The sequence below is a fragment of the Bos grunniens genome, chromosome 19 (genome assembly GCF_055505025.1).
Source record: "Bos grunniens cultivar Pamir isolate PY7600 chromosome 19, Bosgru_T2T1.0, whole genome shotgun sequence".
NCBI lineage: Eukaryota > Metazoa > Chordata > Mammalia > Artiodactyla > Bovidae > Bos > Bos grunniens.
The window spans coordinates 42,423,744-42,441,527 of NC_141183.1; the positions used below are offsets into that span (position 1 = coordinate 42,423,744).

At 39.8% G+C, this 17,784-nt stretch overlaps 1 protein-coding gene across 4 annotated transcripts in view; it reads left to right on the top strand.

Moving 5' to 3' along the window:
- Positions 1-17,784, top strand: part of SSH2 (slingshot protein phosphatase 2) — a 246,720-nt gene that overhangs the window by 53,078 nt on the left and 175,858 nt on the right. For 2 of the 4 annotated variants that reach the window (XM_086359930.1, XM_086359931.1), the window contains exon 2: positions 13,936-14,016. The exons of the other annotated variants lie outside the window; for them this stretch is intronic. In XM_086359930.1, coding sequence (XP_086216056.1) covers positions 13,936-14,016 — 81 coding nt within the window. The remainder of the gene's footprint in view (positions 1-13,935; positions 14,017-17,784) is intronic. 4 annotated transcript variants of the gene reach the window in all.

The window sequence follows — 17,784 nt, forward strand, 5'->3', positions numbered from 1 at the left end:
CTTCCCTCCAGCTTCTCTTCTGGCTCTGGAGCATTGCTGTTTTATGTCTGGAATCTCTGAGACATTTCCACTCTCATCTCTCTGCTCGTTTCCTTTCATTGCTCAACTTGTAGTCAGCTCTGAGCTGCTATTAGCCCTCCACAAAGTCCCATTTTTCCAGATTATTTTTTATGATGCTGGATGAGAAGGGCTTAAAAGTCTTTTTTCCTCACTGAGAGGAGTGGGGAGGACTCCACAGGCCCATGACTAGTATGTGATAGGGACCTTTCTCAGAATTCTCTGGTGGAAACAAAATTTGATGTGATCACTTTGTCTCTGATCTGTATGAGTTTTCCCCAAGGACTTTGGCAATCTCACTATGATGTCAGCTGCTGAAACGTGGGTGAAGGAAGAGAAAAAGACAGATTAGGACAAATTCCGTAATTGGGCTTCTCTTGCCTTTAAACGGACATGAGTTTTGAGCAAGCTGCAGGATTTGGTGATGGACAGGGAAGCCTGGCATGCTGCAGTCCATGGGGTCGCAGAGTCAGACATGACTGAGCGACTGAACTGAACTGAACTGCCTTTAAACTGAATAGCCTTTAAACAGCTATTTGAATACAAGTATCGTGACAGGTAAGCCCTACTTTTGCCATACCCGAAGCTGAAAGTGATTTATTTTAGCATATGTTGAGAGTTTGGATCAAGAAAGAAGAGCTCCAAAATGTATTCAGGTGATGTTCCCCTTGGATAGTTTGAACTGTTGGTGTAACTATTTATCTAAAGAGAATTTCTTCAGAAGATGATAACCTGAGGTGTACAACCTTTCAGCTTCTGGGAAGCTTTTCTCATCATAGTCCAGTTTATCAATCAGAATGCAAAATTTTCCTTTGTGCATTGTGAAGATCTTGTGGCCAGAATGCTATATAGGAAATTAATTACAAATCATGGCTTATTTTACTCCCAGTTCAGCTTGTTAGGTATCTCTAGCCTTCCTTGCTATCAAACTAGATTCTTCCTCCAGTACTAGAGCTAAATCTTTTAGTTCTCTTATTTATTGCAGAAGGAATCAAGCTCTTTACTCACTGGGAAATAGGTCTAATCCTTGGTTCTCAGTAAAAACTGTTCTTTTCACAATCATCTGAAACCTGACTTGGTAACGTCTGAGGACTCTGTCTCGGTAACAGCAATCTTTCTTTCCTGGCACACATCCCCAGACAATTGTCCAAGGAGGCTTTTCTCTCCTTTCTTACTCAGTATCTTCTTGTCTTCAAATTCCTCTTGTTTCCTGAATTCCCCTACTTTCTCTGAAATAGCTTTGTCTTTGCTCTTCAAACCTGTGTTCCCCAAAGGAATAAAGAGCTTCACCTCTATGCACACTCTGCAGAAGCTTGCAGTGGTCGTATTACATGGTATACACATTAGCATCTCTAAAACCCAATTCACTGTCATAGCCCAGGTTTCAAATTAAGCAACACACAAAAAATTTTAAGTGTGTGTGTAGCCGGGGGAGGGATTGGTGTGATTAATAATTGTATTTAAACCACAGAGAGTGCTCATACATTGGTCTGAGGAGAGAAATAAAAAATTAGAATTTTGAGTGTTAAAGGCTGTAAGATAATATGCAGGATGATTTACAAATAAATGGAGGTCGGCAAGAGTCGTATGCTTTCAGCAGATGTGGAGTTAAGCTCTCTGTACCTCCTTGTTTTGTTAGCCTGCTGTCAGCTCATGGAGTTGACAGAATTGGTTTTTTTTTTTAACTCCTACACAGAACAGGAGGAGAATAAGCAGCTAATTTGTCAGTAGCAGAAGCCTAACCAAAAATGGGAAATAATAGAATATTTGGTTGGCCTAAATTGAGACACACTAGTCTCTATAGATTACATATCAATTTTTGAGCCACTTAACTAGCAACTAGAGACATAAATCCAAAAGTTTTCTTTTGTATCTTGAGATTCCAGTCTTGAAGTTCTGAATTGCAGCTGCAACTCTCATTCTTTCTGTGGGCTTGCAGCAAAGGTTGATCATCTACCCTCAGCCCCCAGCTTCTTTGCTTTTATCTGTATTTATGAACTTAGTACTTGCTTATTAATTTGTTCTTACTTCTGTGGGTGATTACTTTTCATAATCCATCATAGTACCTAAGCTTAGTTACCTTATATAGGCATTCATTGAATACAGGTAGTAAGTTGAATAACCTGTGCGTATGAATAACTGTGTTTATGGCTCACTGTCTACTTTCCTTACTTACCACTTTGCTTTTGTTGGTTTTGCTATCAAGAGTTAGTTTTGGAGTGATACGATTCCATCGTTCTGGACCTAAAGCAGTGATTTAAGTGCTATCTACAGATGCAAATACTTTAGTTCACTGGCTCTCAGACTTTAACATATATTTCATGTGTATCAGAATCACTTGGAGGGCTTGATAAAAATCACATTTCTAGGTCCGAACCCCAAATTTCCTAATTTGGTAGGTCTAGAATGGAGCCTAACCAGTTCACAAGTGAGGCATCGCCTGGTGGTCTGGGCACCACACTTGAAAATTACTGCTTTTTGTAAAATAGAGATTTTTCTATTTCAGAAACATGCCCTTGTAGGACAGATGGTCATATCAGGAAAAGAATATAAAAGAAACCAAACTTTGTGGAGATCACAGGATTTGGTGGGCTTTAAAAAAATATATTCAAATTATCTCTGTGTGAGGGTGTGAATTTGCTGGTACAAGTCATGTGGCATTTGCAGAGGATCTGAAATACTATCATAAGTGAATATTCAAAGAATTAAAAGCAAAACCTAGATCTACAGAATATCCATATGTCAAATCATTATGTTGTATTCCTTAAACTAATGTTATATGTCAGTTATATCTCAATAAAATTACAGGGATATAAAACTATGATCCATACAAAAATTAGAGACAGTTTTGGCAATTTATCATTATTGTTGTTGTTTAGTCGATAAGTCATGTCCAGCTCTTTAGTGACCCCATGGACTGCCAGGCTCCTCTGTCTGTAGGATTTCCCAGGCAAAAATACCGGAGTCGGTTGCCGTTTCCTGCTCCAGGGGATCTTCTGGACGCAGGAACTGAACTTGTGTCACCTGCATTGGCAGGTGGTCTTTACCACTGAGCTACCAGGGAAGCCCCAGTTTATCATTAGGCTGAATTGGATTGTGTGCTCTAGGCCGGGGATCCACAAACTTTTTCTGTTAAAAGCCTGACAGTACAAGTTTAGGTTTTGCCAGCCTTAAATGGTCTGTGTTGCGTATTCTTCTTCGCCTCTTCTCTAAACAAAACAAAACAACCATTTAAAAATGTGGAAACCATTCTTAACTTACTGGCCATGTTAAAACAGGCTGTAGTTTGCTAACCCCTACCAAGCCCTTGAAGTCTCAGAGGAGAGGGAGGTAAGTAAGGCTGAAGTTGTCATTTTGAAGCTTCCTGAAATTCTAGAATTTGAGTGGTGCTTTGAAGGATGGCGAAAATTTAGATTGAGAGATTATTTCTGAAAGGAGAAGTGATAGCAGAATGAGCCTTGATGCTTACTATAAAGGGCTATAAATTAGATACAAAGAGTGTAGAGAGCCGCAGTACCTCTGCAGATGAAATGGACTAACTGCAAGCCGGAGTTAGGAAGTCCTGTGGTATGAATCCTTGGACATCTCAGCCACTGACAAGCCAACCTGCTAAGTAGCTCTGAGAAATGGAGATGCTCTTTTGGCTTAAAGACTCCATGTTGACTTGGAGCCCAAGTAAGGCAGTGTCTCATATAACAGTTGGCTCTTCAGTAAGAGCTGTTACTACTATGACTAATTAAAGAATAAACATCATGTGTTTAGGGTTGTGAAGACTATTGGTCTCTTAATCAGAACTATACACAAAGATTTTAGCTCATCTTAATTTGTATTATTGTTATTGGCAACAAAGAAGAATTGTGATGACTAACGCTAAGTCACTTACTCATTCATTGAACATTTATTGAATGTTACTCTGTGCCAGGCTCTAGAGATACAACTTGAGAAGTTCCCCCTTCTAGCAAGAGAGAAGCAGTATGTATAGAAATAATTACAGTAGAGTGAGGTAAGAGTTAGAAAATGTATGTGCAGGGAACTATGGATACTTAGAAGAAGGAACGACCAGTTCACTCCAATTTAAACTGTCAGGTTAACTCAGTCTAATTATTACTGGCCATGGATTATATCCTTAATACTAGGCAATTATCTTGCAAATGTGTACTATTGATTATAAAGAGGCCTGTGTAAAATACTGTGGTTGGATCAAATCCAATTCCTCATCCACAAAAAACCATTTCAAATATTCTACTGTTGCTGCTAAGTTTTTAAGATCCTCTTTAAATGCAAAATATTGGGTTGGCTAGAAAGTTCATTTGGGTTTTTCTGCACAATTTGGAAAACTGAACTTTTTTTTTTTTAATAGCTTTTATTGAACTACATGTGCTATATTATATACTTAAAAAAAAAAAAAAGCTGACTGTGTGTTTTTTTGGCCACTCCTGAGTGGCATATAGGATAAATTCCCCCACCAGGGATCAAACCTGTGCCCTTGGCAATGGAAGCCCAGAGTCTTAACCACTGGAAGTGAAAGTGAAAGTCGCTCAGCCGTGTTCAACTCTTTGTGAACCATGGACTGTACAGTCCATGGCAGGCCAGAATACAAGCCAGAATACTGGAGTGGGTAGCCTCTCCCTTCTCCAGGGGAACTTACCAACCCAGGGATCAAACCCAGATCTCCTGCACTGCAGGTGGTTTCTTTACTAGCTGAGCCACCAGGGAAGCCCAAGAATACTGGAGTGCATAGCCTATCCCTTCTCAGTGAATCTTCACAACCCAGAAATCAAACCAGGGTCTCCTGCATTGCAGGCGGATTCTTTACCAACTGAGCTATCAGGGAAGCCCCCTTAACCACTCGACCACCAGGGAAATCCCCAAACCAAATGAACTTTTTTACCAGTGCAGTAGATAGCTCTAGTGTTGCTTGGTCACTTAATTTTGTGTTTCCCACTATTCTGATGTGAATATTAAATTCTAAAACACAGTTGTTTTCCCCAATAAAAGTTGCAGAAAAGAAGATTCTGTGGTAGGCAAAAGAAAAATGCACTCCCCCGAAAGAGTTGTCATCTGTGAACCTGTGAATATATTATGTTACATGGTAAAGAGGGGAAATTAGAGTTGGATGGAATTCAGGTTGTTAATCAGATGACTTTAAAATAGGCAGATTATCCTGGGTTATCAGAGTAGGGGACAGTGTCAACATAAGGATAATTAATAAGTGGAAGAGGGAGACAGAGAAGAGGCTGGACTGATGTGATCTGAGAAATACTCAACCTGCTTTTGCTAACTTGAAAGATGGAGAAAAGGGGCCACAAGCCAAGAAATTCAGATTGCTTCTCAACACTGAAAGAGACAAGGAAGAGTATTCTGTCTGTATTAGTTTGCTGCTGCTGCTGCTAAGTCGTGTCCGACTCTGTGCAACCCCATAGATGGCAGCCCACTGGGCTCCTCTGTCCCTGGGATTCTCCAAGCAAGAACACTGGAGTGGGTTGCCATTTCCTTCTCCAATGCATGAAAGTGAAAAGTGAAAGTGAAGTCACTCAGTTGTGTCCGACTCTTAGCGACCCCATGGACTGCAGCCTTCCAGGCTCCTCCATCCATGGGATTTTCCAGGCAAGAGTACTGGAGTGGGGTGCCACTGCCTTCTCCTAGGGCTGCCATAAGTAACAAGTGCAGCTTAACAACAGGAATGTATTTTCTCTCAGTTCTGAAGCTGGGAGTCAGAGATCAAGGTATTAGGAGGATTGATTTTTTTTCTGAGGCCTCTCTCCTTGGCTTGTAGATCTGTCTTCTCTGTCTGCAGATGATCTTTCCTCTGTGTGTACCTGTGTCCTGATTTTCTTCTAAGGATGCCAGTCATACTGCATGACAGCCCACCCTGATAACCTCATTTTAATTTAATTACCTCTTCTCCTGATACAGTCACATTATGAGATACTTGGGATTAGGACTTCAACATATAAATTTGGGGGGGGTGCGGTGGGGAGACACACTTCTGTCCATAACACTACCTTAGAGTCTACAGAAGGATCATGGGTTGGCCATCAGTCTGATTTTTGCATTCCTGACCCCTTCAATTATAAGAGAATAAATTTGTGTTGTTTAAGCCATCAAGTTTGTGATAATATAGCAAATGAGGAAATAAATACAAGTCACTTGGATCTAACAATAGGAGATTGGTTAACTAAATTATGGAACATCTATTAATATACAATGGAGTATCATGGAGCCATCAAAATCATGAAGTAAATGTCCTTTGATGAATGAGCGGATAAACAAGACGTGGCATATACATACAATGGAATATTATTCAGCTTTAAAAGGGAAGGTAATTCTAATGCCTGCTACAATGTGGATGAACCTTGAAGATATTATGCTAAGTGTAAACAAGCCAGTCTCAGAAGACACACACTGTATAATTCCACTTATAAGAGGTACCTAGAGTAATCTAAGTCATAAAAACAGGAAGTAGAATAGTGGATGCCAGGAGGTATGGGAGGGGGAAATGAGTAATTTTTTTTTAATGGGTATAGAATTTTAGTTTTGCAGGATGAGAAAGTTCCAGAGATTGGTTGAACAACAATGTGAATATACTTAACACTAGTGAAGTCTATACTTAAAAACATTCAAGATGATAAATTTTATTTTACCACAGTTTTAAACATTTTAAACAAAGGTAACTTTAAAAGGCAGGAACAGAAAAATAGATGCAGTGTGTTTCCATTGTGTGCTTTAGAGAAAGGATATGTACACATGTAATGGGTATGTGTACAGTATATCTCTGAAAAGATACCCAAGAAACTAGTGCAGTGACTACTTCTGGGAATGGGGTTGTAGAGAACTAGGAGGTGTGGGGGACAGTGATGGGAAGAAAACAAATGTTCTCCAACAGCTTCGGAATCTTGTTTACCATGTACATACTAAAATAATGTTTTTACTAAGTTCATAGATACAGAGAACAGATTGATAGTTGCCAGAAGCAGGGAGTGGGCAAAATGGGTGAGAGTGGAAAGGTGCAAACTTCTAAAATAAATAAGTCATGGGAATGCAGTTTTTTAAAAGGAGAAAAAAGAATGGTTTTAAATGTGTAAGTTGGGGTTAGGGACTGCAGAGGTTTTCTCAGCTGGGTCCTCTGTGAGTGTGTGCGTGCTCAGTCACTTCAGTCATGTCTGACTCTTTGCAACCCCATGGACTGGAGCCTGCCAGGCTTCTCTGTCCATGGGATTTCCCAGGCAAGAATACTGGAGTGGATTGCCATGCCCTCCTCCAGGGGGATCTTCCCAACCCAGGGATCAAACCCACGTCTCTTGCATCTCCTGCACTGCAGGCAGACTTTGCAGGTGGCTCAGACATTGCAGGTGACTGAGCCACCACATCTTTAGGCTACAAGATTGCTTTGTTCAATCTAGTTACACTTCAGTGTCATGATAAGTAAAACCTATTTCTTATCCTGACCTTTAAATGTGAAAAGCTCTTAGCCCCCAAGTGGTCATCAGGCTTTAGGGCACACATGTATTTTTTTTTTTTTTGCTGTCTAAAAGTGTATTTTCAAAGTCTCTAGTTCTTTAAGAACAACTGCAATTTTTTCACTTACTTAGAGCCCCTTAAAAAGTTGGGAAGAGAAAAGAAGGAAAAAAGGAAAGGTAAAAATATAATAATCATAAATGTTTTCTGCTTCTTAAAATCACTTAAGCTGTAACAAAAATAGAATAAAAGAGACAACAGTAGAAACAAGTTTGGGCTCTTGTGGGGTTATTTCTTAAGACTTCTGCTTGCCAGTTGTTAGGTAACTGCACAAATTAACAGGCTTCAAAACATCCTCCTTAGTACGTGAGACTTTGCATCATACATTCCATATAAAGATTGCAACATTTTATTACTGTAATTGTTGCTCAGAAGCTGTTCTGAATTGAAATTTCTTGTATATATGGATGTGTTTTCCTTACCTGCAGTGTTAGCCCTTGTTTTTTCTCCAAATGATACTTGGCCAAAGGGCGATATTTCCACGGAGCCATATCCTTATCTTTGTGGTTTTTGCATCTCCATATAAGCAGGAAATCAAATTGCCAACATCCGCTGGATCATGGAAAAAGCAAGAGAGTTCCAGAAAAACATCTATTTCTGCTTTATTGACTATGCCAAAGCCTTTGACTGTGTGGATCACAATAAATTGTGGAAAATTCTTCAAGAGATGGGAATACCAGACCACCTGACCTGCCTCTTGAGAAATTTGTATGCAGGTCAGGAAGCAACAGTTAGAACTGGACATGGAACAACAGACTGGTTCCAAGTAGGAAAAGGAGTACATCAAGGCTGTATATTGTCACCCTGCTTATTTAACTTATATGCAGAGTACATCATGAGAAACGCTGGACTGGAAGAAACACAAGCTGGAATCAAGATTGCCAGGAGAAATATCAATAACCTCAGATATGCAGATGACACTACTCTTAGAACAGAAAGTGAAGAGGAACTCAAAAGCCTCATGATGAAAGTGGAGAGTGAAAAAGTTGGCTTAAAGCTCAACATTCAGAAAATGAAGATCATGGCATCCGGTCCCATCACTTCATGGGAAATAGATGGGGAAACAGTGGAAACAGTGTCAGACTTTATTTTTTGGGGGCTCCAAAATCACTGCAGATGATGACTGCAGCCATGAAATTAAAAGACGCTTACTCCTTGGAAGGAAAGTTATGACCAACCTAGATAGCATATTCAAAAGCAGAGACATTACTTTGCCAACAAAGGTTTGTCTAATCAAGGCTATGGTTTTTCCTGTGGTCATGTATGGATGTGAGAGTTGGACTGTGAAGAAGGCTGAGTGCCGAAGAATTGATGCTTTTGAACTGTGGTGTTGGAGAAGACTTTTGAGAGTCCCTTGGGCTGCAAGGAGATCCAACCAGTCCATTCTAAAGGAGATCAGCCCTGGGATTTCTTTGGAAGGAATGATGCTAAAGCTGAAACTCCAGTACTTTGGCCACCTCATGCGAAGAGTTGACTCATTGGAAAAGACTCTGATGCTGGGAGGGATTGGGAGCAAGAGGAGAAGGGGACGACAGAGGATGAGATGGCTGGATGGCATCACTGACTCGATGGACGTGAGTCTCAGTGAACTCTGGGATTTGGTGATGGACAGGAAGGCCTGGCGTGCTGCGATTCATGGGGTCACAAAGAGTCGGACACGACTGAGTGACTGATCTGATCTGATCTAATCTGATAAGCTAAAAACTAGTTTTGGAACCTGTTCAGTTATCTTTCCCTTTTCTTTGGAGTTTTACTATAGCTAATCTAGAACCAAGTAAAGTGCTTATTAGTTCTTAGTAGGGGTATAGTAAGTGGTAATGAATACTCATGGTTATGTAGGGAATGCAAATTTGTCTGGATTTAGAAGTAAAACACTTAAAATTTTGTAGAAACAAAATTTCCCTTGATGGCAAAAGTTCCTTTGAAAGAGAACTTAGCCCAAATGTGTTAAGTGTTTTACTTTCAGGGAGGAGATTATTATTACTTTAGTTATATGTATTATTATTGGTAGCAGTAGTATTACCAACATGAATAGCTGCTGCTGCTGCTGCTAAGTCGCTTCAGTTGTGTCCGACTCTGTGCGACCCCATAGACGGCAGCCCACCAGGCTCCCCCATCCCTGGGATTCTCTAGGCAAGAACACTGGAGTGGGTTGCCATTTGAAGTCGCTCAGTCACGTCTGACTCTTTGCGACCCCATGGACTGCAGCCTACCAGGCTCCTCCGTCCATGGGACTTCCCAGGCTAGAGTACTGGAGTGGGGTGCCTTTGCCTTCTCCAAACATGAGTAGCTAAATTATGCTAAGTGTTTTTCCTACATCATCTCTCATACAGTTTTTCCAGTGACCCTATTAGATAGATGCTATTGTTGTGCCCATTTTTATGGATGAGGAAATTGAGCTTAGAGAGATTAATTAATGTGTTCAACATCATGTGACTAGTAAGTGACAGAATCAGGATATAAACTCAGTTTGGTTAAGATTTGGGCTTGATAGTTCCAATGCAAGAATATTATTAACAGTTTAACTCTATTGTCTTCAAAATTCCTACTGAAAATGACCAAAGGAATATTGTAAAAAGGAAGATAGAAAGAAAAGATGAAAAAGAAGGGAAAAGAAAATTGATACCTGCACTACAAACTTGGCACAGTCACTGTTGTCATGTTAGAAGAAACACTGGAGGACTTTCTACAACATGAAATTCAGGCAAGATCACCTGAGAAGGGCCTACTTTTAGGTTGAGGCAAGGGCCTACCCACCTGAGAAGTACTAGATGTAAACTAAACTCACCCGGGGACTGAGTTTAAGGAAACATCTTTTATTCCTAGCTTACTAAAAATGTTTGAAACCAAAAATGACCTTTAATTTTATCAAATGTCTTTTACTATTTATTTAGATAATCATATATTTTTTCTCATTTTTCTTAATTATATGCTAAATTATATTAATAGAGTTCCTAAACATTCATTCTTAGAATAAACTCTTTATATTGTCAGTGGAAATAATAAATAGCCTATAATAGGAATAGAAAAGTTTGATTTCAGCCAAACTGAGGGCTATAGCCCAAAAGACAGCCTCGCAGAGAACTGTGAGGAACCACTCCAGAGGAGCATGGGTTTCAGCATAGGTTTATACCTTGTCAGAACAAAGAACATTAGACAAGTCAAAGACACATTTATTTAAGATTTAAAAAAAAACAAAAACAAATCAGCATGTACACAGCCAGTCAATATGGCCTTGGTTCCTGGGCAGGAACTCTTATCATCAAGGGAGTACCAGCATTGGAAGGAAGGCATTAATCTTTATTTTTAACATGGACATTCCGTACTTCTGGTCAGTGCACCTTATTTTTTTTTTAATGATTAATGCAGATGTACAATGTATGTTTGATAGGCCACAAACAGGCTGTTTTAGTTAGCATAAAATTCCAGTTAAATCATGTACAAGCCAGCATGACTTCCACATACCTCAATATGTAGGAGTTTCTTCTATCAATTGTCATAAGCAGTTAATTGAATTTCAGTTAATAAGTATGTAGGAAAGTCTTAACTTTAGGAATGCAGATGTCATTATAGGACCTCTTACTTTTTTAATATAGAAATTTATTTGATTTACAATATTAGTGTCAGATGTATAGCATAGTGATTCGATACTTTTATAGCTCATACTCCTTTAAAGTTATTACACAGTGCTGACAATATTTCCCTGTGGTGTACAATATATCCTTGTTGCTTATCTACTTTATACATGGTAGTCTGTACTCTTAATCCCATATTCCTATCTGGCCCCTCCCCTCCCTCTCTCTACTGGTATCTTCTAGTTTGTTTTCTATATCTGTGAGTTTGTTTCTGTTTTGTTATATGCAATATTTGTCTTTCTCTGTCTGACTTATTTTACTAAACATGATACAGCCCAGGTCTATCCATGTAGTTACAAATGGCAGAAATTCAGTTTTTTTATGGCCAGTAGTCCATTTTTTATAAAAGAACCTCTTTCTTGAAAGGTCATTTTGGAAGAGCTCATGTAACCATGCTGCAATATATACAAGAATGAAAACCTAAAAGTCGTCAACTAGTGTAATTAGGATTAAAGGCTATGGTTTTTCCAGTGGTCATGTATGGATGTGAGAGTTGGACTATGAAGAAAGCTGAGCACCAAAGAATTGATGCTTTTGGACTGTGGTGTTGGAGAAGACTCTTGCGAGTCCCTTGGATTACAAGGAGATCCAACCAGTCCATCCTAAAGGAGACCAGTCCTGGGTGTTCATTGGAAGGACTGATGCTGAGGCTGAAACTCCAGTACTTTGGCCACCTCACACGAAGAGCTGACTCATTGGAAAAGACCTTGATACTGGGAGGGATTGGGGGCAGGAGAAGAAGGGGACGACAGAGGATGAGATGGCTGGATGGCATCACCGACTTGATGCACATGAGTTTGGGTGAACTCTGGGAGTTGGTGATGGACAGGGAGGCCTGGCGTGCTGCGATTCATGGGGTCGCAAAGAGTCGGACACAACTAAGCGACTGAACTGAACTGAACTGAATGTGTACTTTTCTCTCTTGATAGTGACAAACCATGTTTGATATGCTTGATATCATCTATATCTGTTGTGATATAAGGAATTTGGGAGAATTGAAAGCAGCTTTGATCTCTGCCTTTTTCCTGCAGATATTTTGTTTGTTATTTATTAATGCATTAGCTTTTCTAATATGACTTTCAGAAGTAGTCACACATTTTGTAGACTGATTTTTTTTTAAGACAAAGGAGAATAAATATTCTCATTTTCTCCTCCTCCAAAATGCAAGGGAATAAGAAAGAGACTTTGCATTTGCAAGACCTAAAAATGATTTTAAATATTTAATTGTTTGTTTACTTTCTGAAAGAGGAAGAGAGGAGAAATGGAATATGAGACTTGGTTGTAAGGACAAAACCCAAAAGTAGGCAAAGGATCAGGGTAGGAAAAGATAAGAAGGAAATAAAACAGAAGGAAGTTACCAGAAGTAGGAACTCTGAACTTTACTCTGTTTATCTGCACTCTAAAACTCATCTCTGCAGGTATTCTACGAGTCGAAACAGTCTCAGCTTTGAAAATACAAAATATCAGTCAACCATGATAGCCATAAAGTAGTTGTGTATGATTAAGCTTCAGCCACAGATAGTGACAATTTTTTTTTTTGCTTGTTTAATAGACTTATTGAGGTCTGATTGATAAACAAAAAAACTCAACATAGTTAACATATCCAATTTGATGAGTTTGGACATGTGCATACATCCATGAAAATCATCATTGGATAATCAAGGTAATAAAAATATCTATTAACTCCAAAAGTTTCCTTAGGCTCCTAGGGGTTTTGTTGTTTGTTTTGTGGTAAGAACATTTAAAATAAGATGCAGACATCTCTTCAAGACCCTGATTTCTATTCTTTTGGATTTGTACCCAGAAGTGAGATTGGTACATCATATAGTAGTATGAAGTTTTGATGACATAAGTGTATACGTCTCTATGTAGGGATAACTCAAGTTGCCAGTAGCTGTTACCCAAACAGCAAATATTAGAAGAAACTTAGAAGGAAATGGCAACCCACTCCAGTGTTCTTGCCTGGAGAATCCCAGGGACGGGGGAGCCTGGTGGGCTGCTGTCTATGGGGTCGCACAGAGTCAGACAGGACTGAAGCAACTTAGCAGCAGCAGCAGCAATGGGTCACAATTGGAGCTTTTGTGGGTGTGTGCTCCTTTTAGTCATAAGGGAAAATTCTCTTGTGTTACCAGCTAATTGTTTCACCCCTGTGTCTCATTTTTCTTATCTGTCTTCTAGACAGATTTTGAAAAAGAGATTGGAGAGTGGAAGAAAGGTTTTAAATTGTTTTCTGGCATATATCAGTAGGACTTGGCTAGGGCATGTGTTTTGGCTCTCCTTATAAACACTTGTTAGCAGAGAACTAATGAGGCTGGCTAGGCTAGTGGTTCGAACCCCTAATCGTGCGCTGTTACATTCGAAAGCCTGTCTCTAAACAGTCATTGAATACATACCTTTGAATATGAGGACAAGTGAACACAAACCTACCCTGTTCTGGAAGAAGTCCAGAGTACATACTCTGAAGGGTTAGTAGCAACATCTTTACAGAAAAAGGACATCCCATGGCCCAGTTGGAAACCACAGAAAATGCTTCAGCTAATCCAACATGCCTCACTTTTCCTAACCAATCACCTTGTTGGCTTTATTCTCTCCAAAACAGCCATTACTAATCAGAATCAGCTTTTCACCTATGAGCTAACAGCAACTCAGTGATTTCTGCTGGCCTTTCTCCTCATGCTATGGCCCCAGTATCTGGATCTCTGAAATAATCTCGTTTGTGTTGCAGAGCTCTCACCTGGAAGACAGTGAATCCGCAGCATTACTTTGCTGTGAATGTGAAGACTCAGAAATCTTTAGTGATTCCAATGTACGTAGGTATTTGTCTTTCTACAGCCTTTGGTGATTCAGGTGAAAGTTTTTAGAGTAAATATGGCTCTTCAGTGCAGCTGAGATAGTGCCAATTATTTTATCTTTATCTGTTTGGCCTAACTCAGCCAAATAGCTTGGGAAGGCAAATAAGTGACTTGGAATGAGCATATGTATAAATAGTCTGGTGTATGTGTATGTGTAATAATCTCCCCTCAAAGCATATCTATCGACGTAGATAAATGCTGTACCCTGGAACCTTAAGTAAGTGTTCTTCACTAAGGAATGTGGTTGTTTTTGTGGGTTTTTCACATTTTTTTTTTTTGGTCTTTTCCCTGTGACAGCTGGTATTGGTGCTGCCACTGGACCTTTATTCCCCACATACAAAGACCTAACATATCCTGGCTGTTGATAACTTTAAGACAAAGTAGTGTTATAAATCCTAGAGAGTCAGCCAGATCATCTCGAACTTAGAACTATCTAACTACATTTCATGAGGTATTATAAATTGTATTGATCTCATCTGGAGCCTGGCCTGCTACAGCCCATGAGGTCACACAGAGTTGGACGTGACTTAGCCACTGAACAACATCTGATCCCCAGCATAGTTTTCTGATTATCGCAAATTACCCACGGAATCAGGCTGAAGTTAGAGAATGACTTAAGTCAACTACATATTGCTTTCAGTAAGATAACTGCCTTTGCAAGCCATAGTTCAAACTAGGTTTTACAAACCTCGATCATAAATCTGGATTCTGTCTATTCCAGAATGCTTATTGTGCATAGTAGATATTCTATAAGTATTGTTAAAGTTTCACCAATGGAAACTCTGTCTCGAAGTTGTGCCTATCAAGTATACCAGCATAGTACTGTCTGCTTTAAACTGTCTTTACTTCACCTTCATGGCACAGTGAAGGTGATCATTGGTTTAGGACCTTGTTCAACCATTATGTTGATTCATCTGGTTGCACTTCATTCCGCACTGATGAAGAGTCTGAAATGGCACGAAGTCAGTTGCTGTGACTCACTAATAACTCACTTCCCTAGGACTTGAAAACATTAATGAATTCACATGAACACTCATTTATTATCTACACGTAGGAGATGACAGACTGAGGGTGGAAAGGTTATATTCTTTGCCTAGTGTTGTGCGATAAGCAGGAGCAGCACTGACATCAGATCTTAGCTGGCAGCCGTCAGTGCGCACATTATCGGCAGGCAGCATCATCAGTGATGGAACGTGTACTGGTCTCCTTACGTGTAGTATCCTACAAGATTTATTTGGTTCAGTCTGCAGTGGGGTCCTCTGCACTTGGACTGAGGATGTTTTTAATCCTTCTTGTTTTGGCTGATTTTTGTCTTACAGAGATCAGTGCATGGCAGTCCACATAAAGATTTTTATGAAGTTGGACATGTAGGGAAAAGATTCTAGTTTTAATAGTTTTCTCTATTAGGAAAAATTAGATGGATATATATATTTGCAAATTACTCTGGATTGCTTGATTTTTAAAAATATTTATTCATTTATTTATTTTTGGCTGTGCTGGGTCTTCGGTGCTGCAAGCGGGCTTGCTCAGGTTATGGAGGGCGAAGGCTACTCTCTAGCTGTGGTGGGCGGGCTGTAGGGCACATGCGCTCGGTAGTCACAAGTTCAACGACCCTAGAGCATGCTGACCTCAGTTGTTGTGGCAAATGGGCTTAGTTGCCCCATTGCTTGATTTTATTGCCAGAACTTTCAGTCATTTAAGTCAGGTTTGTTGCCTCTCCGGGAGGCAAAACTGGTTTCATGTACTTGACTGGCTTCACCTGTGAAGGTACTGGATCCTCCTGTTTTGTTTGTTCAAGGAGTATTTCCCACATTTTTTATTTTTTTAACCTTCCCATTCCCACTCTTCACATCAAAGGAGATTGAAAAGGTCCTTCCCAGTATGAAGGTTTAAACTCTAAAGCAAAATTATTTGCAGAGCAAACTGACTGAAATCCCCACTTTGGATTTTCTTCAAAGAAAATGGTAGGGATCTTGGTAACTATTTGAAATAGAAGTTAACTTGTAATGAAAAGTAGAAGATAAAGAACTTTTTCAGTCAACCTTGGGATAACAGAAATATGAACTTTGGTCAGCTATATTCATTCCTTTACTTACGCATGGATTCATTCATTCACCAAGTTTTGATTGATTCTTATGTACAAATTCCCAGTCCCAAGGCTGTGGGAGTTAGGCATAAAATATCAAATCTACCGTAAGAGCAAACATACAGCTACAAGGTAAATAAGGTCTGAGAATCGAATGTAAAACATGGTGACAGTAGTTAACATTGTATAATTGAAATTGCTAAAAGAGCAGAACTTAAAGGTTCTCACTAATGTATATATATATATTGTATATATATATATAACCTGTATATATACATATATATTACTTATGTATACTCACCAATACTAATATATATATATATATATATATATATATAAGTATTAACCAGATGAGGGGAATCGTTTCACAATGTATTCATATATAAATCACCACAGTGTACACTTTAAATAGCTTACAATTTTATTTGTCAATTATACCCCCAATAAAGTGGAAATTAAAAAGAATTTACTCTAGGAGAATGTATCATCTACCGTTCAACAGATTAGTCTCATGGTATTCATGGAAATGCAATACATGGGGAGAAGAGAAGAGATCTGTGGGTGAGTAGAAGGAGATTTGGCTGGAGGCAGAGAGGGATGAGGGCTTGGAAGAGGGCTGGCTGCCTGACATCGCCTGAGGGTTTCATGAAAGAGAGGAGAGGAATGTAGAGAGACCTCTGCCCCTTCCCTGGCATCACTCAGCCTCTAGGGAACCAGAAACAGGGTAGAAGCATCAGCAGCTAATTCTCCCTCTGCTATGCACAGGGTCGCTGGAGGCCTCCATAATGGGAAGAGGGACTGCCTGCCCTAGAGCACGGTGAACCTGTGACTGAAAGAGGTCACAAAGGAAGAAGACACTGGCCCAGGCAGCAGGAGTTTCACTTTGGCTCCAGATAAGAAAGAACGTAAACAGGGACTAGAGCAGGTTGGGTACTGGTGGCTGCAGCAGCCCCTGAAGACTCCTGAGGGTTCTCTTCGTTTCCCATCCTCATACCTACTGCTCTCCTGCCTTGAAGGAAAAGAGCTCTGCCTGACCCGGGTTTCCAGTTATGGTGATTGTGGGCTTAAGCTGAAACAACTGGATTCATCCCCATTGTAGGGTTATTTCTTCCCTAGCCTATAGGTCAGGAAAATGCTTGTGTTAGTTTATCTCCTAAGAATACAACTTAATTCTTTGTCTCCTTTCTGTGCTCTTCTGACTCCTCCCCTACCCTACCAGGCTGGAAGAGGGATGGATACTCCTTTGCTTGGATATTATATCCTTGGAGGGAATGCATTTTCCCTGTGTGCAATCAAAACACATTTTGTGTTTGAATAGCCCAGTAAAAGGGAGAGGTGTTAGCTTTTTGTTGTTAAAGAAAGAAAAGGAAAGCTACACTCTAGAATTGAATGTGAAGAAGGCAGATGAAAAGAAAGAAAAATCTAAAATGTAAAAACTGTTTGGTTTAGAATACTTTACATTTTTTTTTTTTTTACTTTACAATATTGTGTTGGTTTTGCCATACATCAACATGAATCTACCACGGATGTACACGTGTTCCCCATCCTGAACCCCCCCCTCCCACCTCTCTCCCCGTACCATCCCTCTGGGTCATCCCAGTGCACCAGCCCCAAGCATCCTGTATCCTGCATTGAA